Source organism: Cupressus sempervirens, chromosome 10 (assembly GCF_028749045.1).
Source record: "Cupressus sempervirens isolate cs-2001-9-10 chromosome 10, ASM2874904v1, whole genome shotgun sequence".
Taxonomy (NCBI): domain Eukaryota; kingdom Viridiplantae; phylum Streptophyta; class Pinopsida; order Cupressales; family Cupressaceae; genus Cupressus; species Cupressus sempervirens.
Window position 1 is genome coordinate 651,258,794 of NC_143127.1, and position 13,589 is coordinate 651,272,382.

The 13,589-nt window shown below is 36.8% G+C and overlaps 1 protein-coding gene across 1 annotated transcript; it reads right to left on the minus strand.

Moving 5' to 3' along the window:
* Nucleotides 1–1,174: 1,174 nt before the first annotated feature.
* LOC149535507 (uncharacterized) lies at nt 1,175–2,502 on the minus strand. Its single transcript, XM_089806372.1, has 4 exons — nt 2,214–2,502; nt 1,809–2,114; nt 1,664–1,721; nt 1,175–1,566 (listed from the first exon to the last, which is right to left on the minus strand). The coding sequence occupies exons 1-4, from the start codon at nt 2,302–2,304 to the stop codon at nt 1,527–1,529; spliced, it is 495 nt and encodes a 164-aa protein (XP_089662498.1). The 5' UTR covers nt 2,305–2,502; the 3' UTR covers nt 1,175–1,526.
* Nucleotides 2,503–13,589: the final 11,087 nt, after the last annotated feature.

The window sequence follows — 13,589 nt, forward strand, 5'->3', positions numbered from 1 at the left end:
TCTCCTTTAAATCTAGAGACAATATCCCTTCAACCATTTGGGATGTGTTGGAGTTTATTACCAAGGACAAGAGGGTTATTAGTGGCACCTTAAGGTATTGGTGGTTGTTGGGCAATGTTTTAGGAACGAGCTTGCTATTAATTCACCACAAGTAAGGTAAGAGATTTGGGTATAAAAAATTGATTTTTTTTAGGAGAAGATAACACACTTAATGACTTATAATTTTAATATATATTTGCAAGTCATATAAGAAAATCACATTTTGAAGAAAGATCTCTCCTCTAATTTTTTTGTCTTTAAATTTAGAATTTTTTTGTTAATGTTTAAAAATTGATAGTAGGTGATTATTATAGTTTTCTTCTTATAATATGACTTAGACTTATTAACAAAATCATTAATTTCATTTCAAATTCTAACTTATAAAGTTTTGAAATTTAATGTAAGTATTAATTTATTCCAAATTTGTAGAATATACGAGTTCACAAAATGTACAAAGTAACTTTTTGCACCTTAAACTTTTCCAATAAATGTAAACAAACACAAAAATAAATTAGGACATAAAAAAAGAAATTCAAAAAGTTCGAAGGCATTGATAAAAATTGCAAAACCATGGTCAAACATTATAAATTGCTCAAATGCATGACCTTTGTTCTTATATTTGCAACTACCTTAGTAGACATGTATCGAAAATTTAGACTTCAACAACACTTATACCAAGTAGGGGCAGTTATTAGTACTCACTGTAAATAATTTTGTGCATATGTAAAATCTAAATTATGTATTCTAGTTATGTATTTTATTTTTATTGTCGATGCATGCGAATTAGCTATTAAAAATGTATTTTTAAGCTTCTAGATATAATGAAACTCCTTATAGAATTTATTAAACTTCAAAGAACCAAAAAATAATTATTCAAAACCATTAGCCATTCACTTAAACAACTAAATTTTTACAATTAATTGATACTTTTACACTCCTAATTATCTTAGAACTTTTAGACAAAGATCTCAATAATGTTACACAATACCAATTAAATTGTACACTTAATTAAATTACTGAGTTTTTTTTCTTAAATTACCTTTAAAGAAGAAATTTAAGAGAACGGAAAATACTATAACGAGCAGAATATGGCCGGGTTAGAGGACCCGGTCACCTGAAAACTCAACGCGTGGTGTGCCTTTTAAACGCGGCCAATTTCTTAAATGACAGAATGAAAACTACATTGTCGACGAATATAAATATAATTTAATATCTGGCAACGGTATTTCACAGAGCGTAATCACGAATGGAAACGACAAATTTCTTGGAATGCCGGACACTTTTTTTCGTTGATTTAAATAGCAGTGGCGCGCAAGGCGAGCAGATTACAAATATTGTCACATGTGAAATTGGTCAAACACGTGGCACTCATACGTGGCATTTCTGCTTCCCAGATAGCTACTTCCGGATAAGAACAGATCATCCGCCTTTCGCTTTCGCTTTTCGCTTTCCCCTTTTACGAAGTAGACGATACAAATTGAGATTTCCTATTTTGATGATGCCTCGTAGGGAATGACTTTGCTAAGTCTGCACGACAGACACAACGCAAATTTGTCAAAATTCACCATTGAGATTCTCCGTTTTAAAAATCTGAATCACAAATCAAGTAAGAATTTCAACATACCTGTCCTTCCGTTTCTGTAAAAATTGTTGTAGGGATAATCTCTTCGCCATCGGAAGATCTGCATAACAAAATCAATCCGTCGTTAATGTACCGATCTATAATTGCTTAGATTCTTAATTCTCACAAATTTGGGCGGAAAACTTACTGAAATTTGAAATTTCGACAGCGTGGCTTTGCTTTTCTTCCGAATTTGAAACAATTTCCCTTGGATTAGTTGTAACAGCTTCACAGATTTCAATTTGTCCATCCAACAGAGCCGATTGACTCTTTCCCCGTGGACCGTTGGATTGAAACCCTAGCGGATGCTGCGGAAACAGATCGAGGGTCTTAATTCCTTCAGAAACCCCAATCTGATCTTCTCTGTGAAAATTTTCTGAATCGCTGAAACATCTGTGTGAGAGCACTTGTTGCAGCATGTGAGGCCTAATCTTTCCCAGGCATGACTGTGTTGCTGCATGCATAAAAAGTTCTTACAAAATCAGGATCAAATGAAAAAATTTATTACAAATTGTATGAAATAAAATCGGTAGATTGAACAAAGATAACTTAAATTGACTTTGCAGAGATTGTTGGGCGATTTGAATCTGATGATCGCTTCCGATTCCCAAGAAATCGACGGTTAGCAGCTGAGGTTGAGACATCTCTTAACCAAAACAAAGGGCAAGTAATCTTTCGAAATTTGATGGAATTGAATTTTAGATGGTATGATGAAATGAACTGACGAGGAATGGTATTTAAAGCAAAGGCTATGATTTGGCAGAAGAAAAACATGGGGAATTTAAAGCAAAGCGAAATGAAGAGCACATGACGAGAAATGGTAGTACGTTTTATGAGAATGCAATGCTGTCATGAATCAGCGACATATTATGAATGAATCTGCGTGGTTGAGTAGCTAAGAAAAATTCAGCGACGTCTTCACAGCGGAGAAGGTGGTGTCTTTCTAAAGAGAGACATTTCTTTGCCTACGAAACACGTTTTACATTAAATAAAATAAAACTAGTACCTTTCATATAATGGCATGCAATGGTTAGTAGAACATCAATGTATTCTTGTAGTTTAATGAGTGCCTATTATAGAAGAGACTTTGTAATGAAAATGTGATGTCTCATATCGGTTTATTGCTCTTTGTGATAAAAAAGAAAAAAAAAAAATTAAAAAAAATAAAATAAAAAAAATAATATATATATATATATATATATATATCACACAGAGCAATAAACCGATATAGGAGTATCGAATAGGTCTGCAGCACGATACGGAGCGGGAGACGAGAACGTGACGTGGAATCGCCCAGAAAAAACAAAGGATTGGAACAAAGAAGAATTGGGATTGCAGAGAATAGAACGCGTACCTGCATGAATCCGTCCTCAGGCCTTTTTCGCGTGGGTAGCGGTTTCAATTCGAACCAGGGCTTGTACAGACACAGACTGTTGGAACATTTTAGGGGTCACCATCACAATACCTCTGTTAAGGTTTCTGTGGACGTCTGGGGCCGCACTTTCCTTTCCCCTGGGAGATGAGGCTTAAAAACGAAGCTCGGGGAGGCAACCATGCCAACATTGGGGATGTCTCAGCTGTCGTCGGTACTGATTCCACGATCGTCAGGGCTGTTGCTGTTGCTGATAAATCTGGATGTGTCAAGCCTGACAGCCTTCTGATTAATATGCCTGAGGATCTGGGTAATAAAGAAGCGGGAAGCATCATTAGTGATTGCTCGATTCTTAAGGTCTCAGGAGAACCTGATGACAAGGAGCCTTCCCAATCTGAGGATCTCTCTAGTGTTGATCCAGGTAAAACCCTCGAGTTTTTCCTTCCAGATGATGTTATCGATAGCATTGCTGATTGCCAGGACATATCTATTATTCTATTTTTCTTAAGGGGAGTTCCATCTGAAGTTGACTTCAGTAAATGGGCCAAAATGAATTGGGAGAACAAGGGATGGGAGATTGAAGCTTTGAGGGGTTTGGGTAAGGGTTATGTATCCTGTAAATTCAAGCACACAGAACATGCTTAAGCCGTTTTGCAATATGGGACATGGGTTATCTGTGGACAAATCTGTTACTTGCAAGCCTGGACTTTGGACTTTCATCCAAAAGGGCCCTCTAGGTCACGTTATCCAATGTGGGTGGAGCTTCCTTTCTTAAATCTTGCCTTTAGACCTTTTTAAAACAAAATTGTCGCCCAACTTGGTAGGGTCATCTGGTGCAAGAATAATACTGATAAATTTGCTAGCTTAAGGGTGCATCCAAGAGTATGTGTTGAAATGGACCTAACTAATCCTTTGCCAGAGAACATTAAGCTCATTGGCCCAGGCTTTGAGTTTCTACAGCCTTTAGTGTACTTGAACAAGCCTAATGCATGCTTTTATTGTCGTCAAGACGGGCATCTAATCAGGGATTGTCCTACAAGAAGGCTTCGAATGAGTCATGCCCAAGTCTCTTCTCAGCCTAGACAGCCTTACGTTATGCACCAGTCATCTGATTCTTCCTTGCCTAAAGATACCCATCAAGAACAAAAGCATACTAGAGATCCTTCTGTCACTAACATGGAGGAAGATGATGCTCTTCTAGCATCCTCTTATAAAGATGCTGTTATGGCAGATGGCTGGACAATGATTCGGAAAAGGAAAGAGCGGTCTGAGCCTTCTAGTAGGAAGACTAGTCACCCCACACAAGGGGCTAACAAATCCCATCATACCTCTAGTTCATTGGTTCGCCCCTCTCTTGGTTCCCCTTCTTCTAGGCAAAGATCTAAATCTCCTACTCCTAAGGACTCAATCATTCCTTCAGCAGGTTCTTTGGAGAGGCCTAGATCTAGGTCCCCGCCTAATGCCAGGCCTAATTCAGGTTGTCTCGATCATGCTGTAGCTTTAGCCAATCAGTTTGAGGCCTTGCCACAAGAAGATGCTCCTTCTACCTTGTCATTGGCATGAATTTCAAATTTTTTTCATGGAATGTAAGAGGGATTTCTCTCCCTCACCGCAAATATGGTGTCAAAGATGTTGTAGTAACATGGAAACCAGATATTGTTTTGCTCCAGGAAGTCAAAATTAGTGGTCCTTGTCTCTCTTCTTCCCTTTCTCATATTTGGAGAGATGCTTTCTTTTTTCAAACTTCTCATTGTGAAGGTAGGGGTGGTGTTGTTATTGGTTTGGCTCCTTGGATCCATAAGTTTGTCATTAACCATGGTGAGGATCCTTCTCATAGTTGTGTGTGGGTTCTTACCTTCGTTAATGGTCAGCCTATTGGGCTATGTTCTGTTTATGCTCCAAATTTCTCCAAAGATAGAGGTCAGTTATGGGACTGGATGGCTAGGAACCTCCCCTAGGCTGATTGGGTAATAGGTGGGGACTTTAACATGGTAGAATTCCAAAACGATCGTAGTTGGCCCAGCCATTCTAAGCTTAGTATTGAGGAATTTGACAAGTGGCTTTTATGTCGTAATTCCATTGGGGTGATAGATCCTATCCATGACAAAAGCTCCACCCATGACAATAATTGGTTCACTTGGTCAAATTGCAAATTTGGTGATGAAAGAAAACTCAGTAGGCTTGATCGATTTTATATTTCTCCCAGTCTTCATATTGCTCAAGATGTTGTTGGTCTATCGGTTAGAGTAGACTATTCCCGCACTCTATCCGATCATTTCCCCATTATTTGTTCTGTTTCAGGTACTCCTATGGTTTTTGAGACTTCCAAGCTGCCCTATAAACTCAATATTTCTCACCTAAAGAATCCTTCTTGCGTTGCTGCTCTCATTGGATTATGGAAGTCCATTCTTAAGGACAGCGAGCAAGTTTCTCAACGAGATTGGTGGAATCAGGCTATTCTCAAGAGTGTTGATTTTCTTCGTGCTTTTGGTAGAAGGATGGCATGACAACGTAAACGCAAAGAAAAATCTCTAAAAGGAAAACTTGAACATGATAGAAAATTATTGAATAGCAGACCTAGTGACATAAACTTACAAAATTCTATAGCTGCATTGGAAGCCCAAATTCGGAAAATGGACAATTATAGGGGCCAAGGTGCTAAAATCAGGGCAAGATTACATTGGGCCAAGGAGGGGAATAGGGGTTCTAAATACTTTTTTAATTTTCTTAACTATAAACATAGGAAGGAACACATTGGGGCTATTCGAGATGATAATGGCATTATCCATTCGAGGCCTGAGGAGATTAAAAATTTGTTTTAGAATTATTATGAGGATCTTTTTAAAGAGGATAATAATTGACTAGATGTCCAATCTATATTAGAAGATAACGTTAAAGATCACATTCCTATGAAAGTGGATAAGGACTATAGCCAATATTTGGATCGAAACCTTACCATAGAGGAGTTAGAACATGTTGTCTTTTCTATGCCAAGAGATAAAAGTCCAGGAGTTGATGGCCTCCCAATAGAATTCTACCAAACGATGTGGGAATATATCAAGGATGACTTTTATCGTCTTTATTTAGAGGCTGTGGAGGTTGGCTCATTAGGAGCTGATATCAATAGAGGCATTATTAAGCTCATTCCTAAAGGGAAAAATGAGGATACTATATCTGGGTGGCGACCTATTTCTTTATTAAACACTTCTTATAAGATTATTGCTAAAGCCTTGGCTACTAGGATCAAACCCGTGGCTCAAAACATTGTTAGACCAAAACAAATAGGTTTTCTCGGTGGGAGGTTTATTCTTGACAATCTTGTTCTAGCATGGGAAACAATAGACTGGGCTCAACACTCAGGCCAGAATGCTATCCTTGTGAAGTTGGATTTTGACAAAGCTTATGATCGAATGTGTTGGAGGTTTATTTTTAAAATGTTACATTGGTTGGGGTTTGGTCCTAAGTTGTGCAAGCATGTTGAAATGCTCTTTGCTGATGCCAATGCTCAGCTGATTATAAATAAGGAATTACTTAATCCATTTCCTTTGCAGCGCTCTATTAGACAAGGCTGTCCGTTATCCCCCTTCCTTTATGTGCTCACAGCTGATGCTATTGGTTACTTGCTCCAAAAATATAACCAAATGAATCTTATTAAGGGTATTTCCATCCCCGATAATTCGGTGGTATTAAACTCTCACTTTGCTGATGACAGCATGCTTTTCTTGCAGAATTATGAAGCTGAGATTTCTAATACTATGGAGGTGATCAATCTTTATTGCGAAATCTCTGGTTCTAAGTTAGCACATCATAAAACAGAATTTATCATGGCTCATATAGATGTAGTCCCTTCTTGGATTCCTAAAGAATGGAAGCAAATAAAACATGGCCAAATCTCTCATTTTTTGGGCATTCCCTTTGGACTGGGCGTCTCTTTGGCTGATATGTGGAAATGGTTTCTTAACAAATTCAAATCCAAGTTGTATGTGTGGGAAAATAAGTACTTATCTCTAGCTGGCAAGATCCAAGTGGTTAATCGTATTTTTTTGGCTTCTCATGTCTATTATTCTTCATGCTGGATGCCATCCAAAAAATGCTATAATGATCTTACTAAACTTATTCGAGGCTTTCTATGGTCTAAATGGAGTGGTAATGATGGTTATACAGTTACCTCATGGTTGCATTGTATTCAACCTAAATCTAAGGGTGGCTTGGGCTTATTGGACCCTCAAACTCAAGGGGTTTGCCTAGCTGCCAAGTGGATAATTAGAATTATTGATGGGGAGGAACCTTGGAAGAAGTTGGTTCGGTTCCGTATTTCTCAAGCATCTGCTTATAATAGATGACAATCAGTTAGATGGGTGGATAAAATTCTATTGACCCCTTCCTTTCAAATTAAAGCTTCCCTTCCTTTGCAATCTATTTGGAAAGCTTGGCAGTCAGTTTGCAAGTTTTTGAATTGGAGAAATCCTTCCTTACAGCATGGTTTCAGTTTCAGCGATTCTTCTATTTGGTGGAACAAATTGGTTCAATATCATGAACAACCACTTGCTTTAGCTTTTCATAAACATGCTCATTATCTTTTTAAGAAAGGAGTTCGTAAGTTCAAAGATTTGTGGGACTTCAATTCTCTTGATTGGGCATCTTGGACAACCATTAAACACAGTTTTCTTTTGCACAACAGGTTCAAAGACTTTATTATATTTGTTAAATCACTAGTCCCTATCGAGCTTGCCATGAAAATTTGCACTCCATTGGAATGCAACTTTTCAAAGGACTGGTTATGGCTGTCTACTCATCAATTTGGCCACCTCCCCCTCAGGAAAATCTATTTAAATCTTGTGTCGCCAATGCCTTTAAATCCATGACTTAATAATAAATGGAATTGCAAATTCAATGAAACCACTTGGAGTAATTTGAGTGCCCAAATCTGGCTGTCTAAAGCTGAGGCTAATGCTCAACTCTTGGCCTGGAAAGTTTTACATTTCAAATTGCCAGTTGGTAGTAGGCTAAGATGTTTGCTGACCCAACCTGCTAAATGCCCATTTTGTTTGTGAGAGGAAGATATGAAACATCTCTTTTGGGATTGTATATGGGCTAAGAAAAAGTGGAGTGTTGTCTTCACCTTTCTTCCAGCTATCTTCGAACATTCTTTAAGTTGGAAGGAAGCTATTTTTGGTATTAATCTTAAAAGTAATATTGTGGGCGACTCTATGCGGCAGATCATTTTACTTAACATTTGGAAGTGCAGATGTAGGGCTGTATTTTCTAATTCTACAACGCATCTTGAAGGAGAAATTTTTCAGTTTTACTCTAACATCATTTTCCAGATAATTTTTTGTGTAAACTTCTGCAGGGAGGACCCAAGGCCCAGTTGAAGATTAGTAACCAGCTTGACAGGATTAAATACCAGCTGCTACAGCTTTTTAAAAGAGATGCTTTTTGCTCGAAGGAGCTTCAACGAATGTTAACATTCAATCTGTAATGTTCGTTGTTCGGTTATAGCTCTTTTGAGCTGGTTGGTTGTAGCTCTTTAGAGCCGGTTAGTTGCTGATCATGCTGTCCACTTTATGAACTTTTGATTGACTTTCTGTATTTTATTCTTTTTGCATTATTCAATATAAAAAAAAAGAAAAAAGAAAAATTAATACTAGTATTAGACATCATCTATATCGGGTGTATGGAGATGGAAATATCTGATTATATCGTGGTTAATGACTATTTGGAATTGCATTGAGTGGATGTGAAAGTTGAGTAATGGAGGTTTCTGCTATGTCATGACACATTCACACTAATAGATTAGAAGAAGGAAATTGTTGAACATCTCATCAATTTTATGAATTTTTTTGCCTTCTAATAAAATGCAACAAAAGAGATCTTAGGGATCCCAAATTATCTAGTTTCTTAGGAATGTTGTCTCGAATTTTGTTGTGTGTTGTTATAAAAATCTCCAACTCAAGAAAAACCATTTTTTTTTCATATTCTTGAGTAGCACGAACTCCATGAGCAATTCCTCACCAAGATGGTTCCCACTATAACAACAAACTTGCAGTCCACGATAATGGGAGAAATACAACAAAACAAACTTGAAACATCTTGTTGGAAATGGAAAGGAGTAACTGAGAGGGGAGGGGTGAATCAACGACTGCAAAAACAAATCCTAAAGTCTCTTATAAGATGTCAACACAACATAAAACCAAATCCTGTTGTAACTCGGTTAACACTGAATATATTACTTTCATTGGGTTAGCACAAAGATCTTAAGATATTAATATGATTAGCCTTTATTAACCTAGTTGTAGAAACATAAAGAAAATAACATGAACACAAGAGACACTAATATTTAACATGGAAACCCAATTTGGGAAAACCACCAATTGCAACTAGTTATTGTTTTTCACTCTTCTGAAGTGAGCTTTGTTAGGAGCCAACCCTGTTAAAGGTTACAAAATACACTATTAGGTGTGACCTTGTTAGAGAATTTAATTCACCCTGTTAGGAGTGGCCTTGTTAGAGGTCTTCAAACACTTCAATCTATAATGCGACCTTGTTAGAGGATTTGATGAATAATTGTTAGGCTAACTCTGTTAAGAGATTTGAATCACTGCTACAATTATTAAGAGTAATAATGACTTGACCTAATCATTGATGCAATGATTTTGCTAATTCGGATCTCAATTCTAGCTTGATTACTTGATCCTCCTTGATCAGAATGTTCTTTGTTGCTTGGTCAACTTAGATGCTCTGCCCTTAACAAATATCCTTCAAATTTGCTTTCTTATTTCATCTTCTTCAATTCCATATTCAATCCCTAACTTGACCTTTCATATATATGATTCACCTTGTCAATTCGACTCGAATATTCTTTTAATCAAACAATTATCATCCCTTAAGTCAACTTGTATTAACCAATAAACTTATCAGACTCAATATGCTGACAATTGGCTAATACAGAATTGAGTACTCAGTCAACATAGAGAATCCCTTCTTTAACTAACCCAACTCGGTTAGAATAGGATTTCTAATGTTAACCAACTCAACTCGATCAATACTGACTTCATCCTAACTTTCCTTTGGTAACCAAGTGAACTCAATCAATACAAGATCTACTTCATTAACCAACTAAACTCGGTCAATACTGCCTCTGAAATTGGTTATCACCAAATGCTTAACACACACACGAAACTATCTTTGATGCTCGAGTGAGCTTGGCTATCATTGGCTACATGGTAAAGGCTTGACATTTTGTATAACATCAAAGACAACATTTAATTGAGTAATTATTTTCAACACATCTATGATCTCCTCCATAGTGCACAATGAATGCTTTCATCTAAAAAATGAATGTTCACTTAAAAAATATGCTTATCTTTGTCTTTATGACAACATCTAATACCTTCATTTTTCTTCATAACAGGTATACATGATGCTCACTATTGTACTTGATCAGCGTGTCTTTGATTGAAATGATCTTGAAATCACTAAATTTAGAAATTAATTGTCTTGGAATTCACTTAAAACATATTGAGATAATAAGTGACTTAATAATTAAATCAATATGATTTAATTAATAAGAAAAAGATTTATTAGTCTAAAAACCCCCTTAAGATAAACTTAGGGAGTAGCTAAAAACTTAGAAACTACTACTAAAAGTAAATTTGGGCCCTGACAACGAGGCTTGATGAGGTACCTGAGCACAACCAAATCTATAAAAAGAAGAGAAATAGAGAAAACCACATGGAAAAAACCCTACTCCAAAAAGAGATGGAAATAATGTTGATTTGAACTAGTGAAGGACTGAAGAAACCTCCAAACTAGGGAATGTCCCAGAAGATAGCAACAAAAGATGATCATTAAGAACACCATTGAAGCATATATAAGTTGCAAAGCTCTATCAAAAGTAACTGCTAATCTGAAGAACCTCCACTGAAATAGAACCTGACCAAGTAGAGAAGACTATAAACTGTATTGAATCAGGAGGCACACAAAGGCAAACAATTGAACTCGAAGATACAGATGCATTGAACACCAAAGCCTGAAGAGTTGATCAGTCAAACATGGAAGGCTGCAACCAAAGTAGGAATGAAAAGAAGATTTTTTATATGGTAAATGATCCATCTCACTGAAATGCACAAGTACCCACCCACTACATCTGCCTACTACATCAAAACAAATATTAGATACATAGCTCACTCCATCAAAACAAGGAAGCATAAGAACCAACATAAGAACCCCCCTAATGTAGAAAAGGGTGAGGCAACTAGAAAAGTGGGCCAAAAGAACTACATGTCAAAGAACCATGATGAAGATGCATGAAAGAGTACATATGCGTGTACTGAGGTGATCAATCTTAGACATGTTATGTGGCTAATGTCACAGAAAGGAAACTCACTAGACAAAGGAAGATGGTAAACAAAGGAAGAAAAAACCCTCCATGACACTTTAATCAGAGTAGTGCATATAAGACACAATATATGGTGAATTCCAAGAATAAAATAATTTATACAAGTGTCATCAGATGACACTATTTGAATTAGAAGGCAAAACAAGACAAATCAACTAAAACAAAAATAATATGAAATATGACATTTTATCTCAGTTCATTTGCAAGAATGTATACAAATGATATCTAAATAGACTAGAAGAGACATAAGGCTAATATAATAGATAGTACAACCCATGACGAATCATCTAAAGTAACAAAATTGTTCCCCAAACTTGAAACGAGAAGATATCTACCATAATGTGAAAATGCAAAAGACTGAATACAATGTGCTCAAAGAAGAATCTGGAAAAACAATCAACATCAATGGAAAGACCTCTGAAAGATCTTTCCAATGATATAAATAATTCCCAAATCAGAGATCGGATGTTCAAGATATGTCTCTTAGAGTGCAAAAATGTACCCCTGACTTTAACAGTAGAAAAAAGCATAAAAAAGCCATCAAAACTGAAAAATACCTATACCACTATGACAACCTTGGAACCATCTTTCCAACGATATCTCATTCGTGGAAAACAAAGTTTGTATGCCCAAGATATAAGAAAAAAACCAAAGGTAGGACCAAACAAGGCTAGAAGGGAAAACATGAACGTTGATGCAATGCTGACATCACTAAGTGATGAGCTCAAATTTGATGGTTAAAGGGTGATTGAGGCAAAAAAATGCCATAAAAATGACCCTTATCAGGAAAAAAATATTTGAATGCCTAAAATAAGTGTCGAGCAAAGGGTCGATGCTAGGAAAAAAATTGGGTGGCCAAAAGTAAATCGCACCATGTGGCAAGAAAAAATGTTGATGTGCCTTCCAAAGTACATAAATGCAGGGACAGAATCGGTGGCTATGTGGCCTTGCTAGTGTAATAGTTTGCACAAGAGGGGACCAGAGAAAGAATGACGTGAAGGCCAAGAAAACATGGCAAGGGGCCACGTGGGGCTGATTTGGCGCCTAAATATGTGCGTTAACTTGCACTTCCAAGTAAAAAAACTCAAAAATTAGTGGTCAGCAAGGTAGCCACATGGTGAGGTGTCTAAAAATTGGACTATGTGCCAAAAAAAAATGCTAATCATGCCAACTAAAACTCAAGCGACGGCCAAGGATGAAATTTTCATTTATCATGCAAAACCACCATACAAGAAACAACCTTCAAATTCCCAAAATAGAGGCAAAGCCAAAGGGTTGATGAGGCTGAGTTGACTGTAGTTGCTTAGGCCTCACAAAACTATCATCGACTTCATTAAACCATAAATCGCGACATGAGGGGTTTTAGAAGCACGAACCCATAAACCTTGGTCTATAAGGCACTAGAGAGAGACTTGCCTTCCACACAAAAAAACAAATGCCAATATGGAGGTTGTCACATCACAAAGCCTGACGAGGGAGGGTGGACATGTCGGCTTGCAAAAAAGTATTGACCTCTTTAATAAAATGTATCCATGAAAATGCTAAGTAGTGAAGCCTTTTGGAAAAAAATGTGAGCCTCCATGAGATGCCAAGAAATGTGCCTCCTTATAAAGCACAAAGTTGTCAATATTTTGAGAGTAGACTTCCCATGTGCAGGGGCCAAGGACAAACAAAGGTTGGGTACAGTTGGTGCCTTATAACTTGTACCATCTTAGGGTCATACACTCACACAAGGGTAAAAAAAAAATGAAGATCGGTGGTGATTGCAAAAACATGTCGACAGTCCAAGCCAAAAAAGGAGCCAAACTCCAAACAATCTGCCTAAAAACTAGGCTTGCGCTAACAAATCACAGGACTCGTATTTTAATAAAACGATGGGTGATCCTTTCCCAGATGCGAGCTGAGAGAGCTATTTATTGGGCTAAGATGAGACATTCTTGATAAGCAAATATAGAAATTGCTATTATCAAAAGTGAATGAATAATTACAAAGAGGGATCGTCCTTATAAAGGAGATCAAAACCCTAACAAGTAACTAACCTAGGTGACATTATAATAATTAATAAAAGAATTAATTATTATATGCCCAAAGTTTATCTTAAGTAAACTAGAGATAATAAGTGACTTAATAATTAAATCAATATAATTTAATTAATA

What these genes read in the sequence shown, in the direction of transcription:
- LOC149535507 (XM_089806372.1), bottom strand. Translation starts at nt 2,304, where the DNA reads ATGTCTCAACCTCAGCTGCTAACCGTCGATTTCTTGGGAATCGGAAGC. An exon ending in ACAATCTCTGCAAAGTCAAT is followed by an intron (nt 2,115 to 2,213) that starts TTAAGTTATCTT and finishes TTATGCATGCAG; the next exon opens with CAACACAGTCATGCCTGGGA. An exon ending in TGTCGAAATTTCAAATTTCA is followed by an intron (nt 1,722 to 1,808) that starts GTAAGTTTTCCG and finishes TTTGTTATGCAG; the next exon opens with ATCTTCCGATGGCGAAGAGA.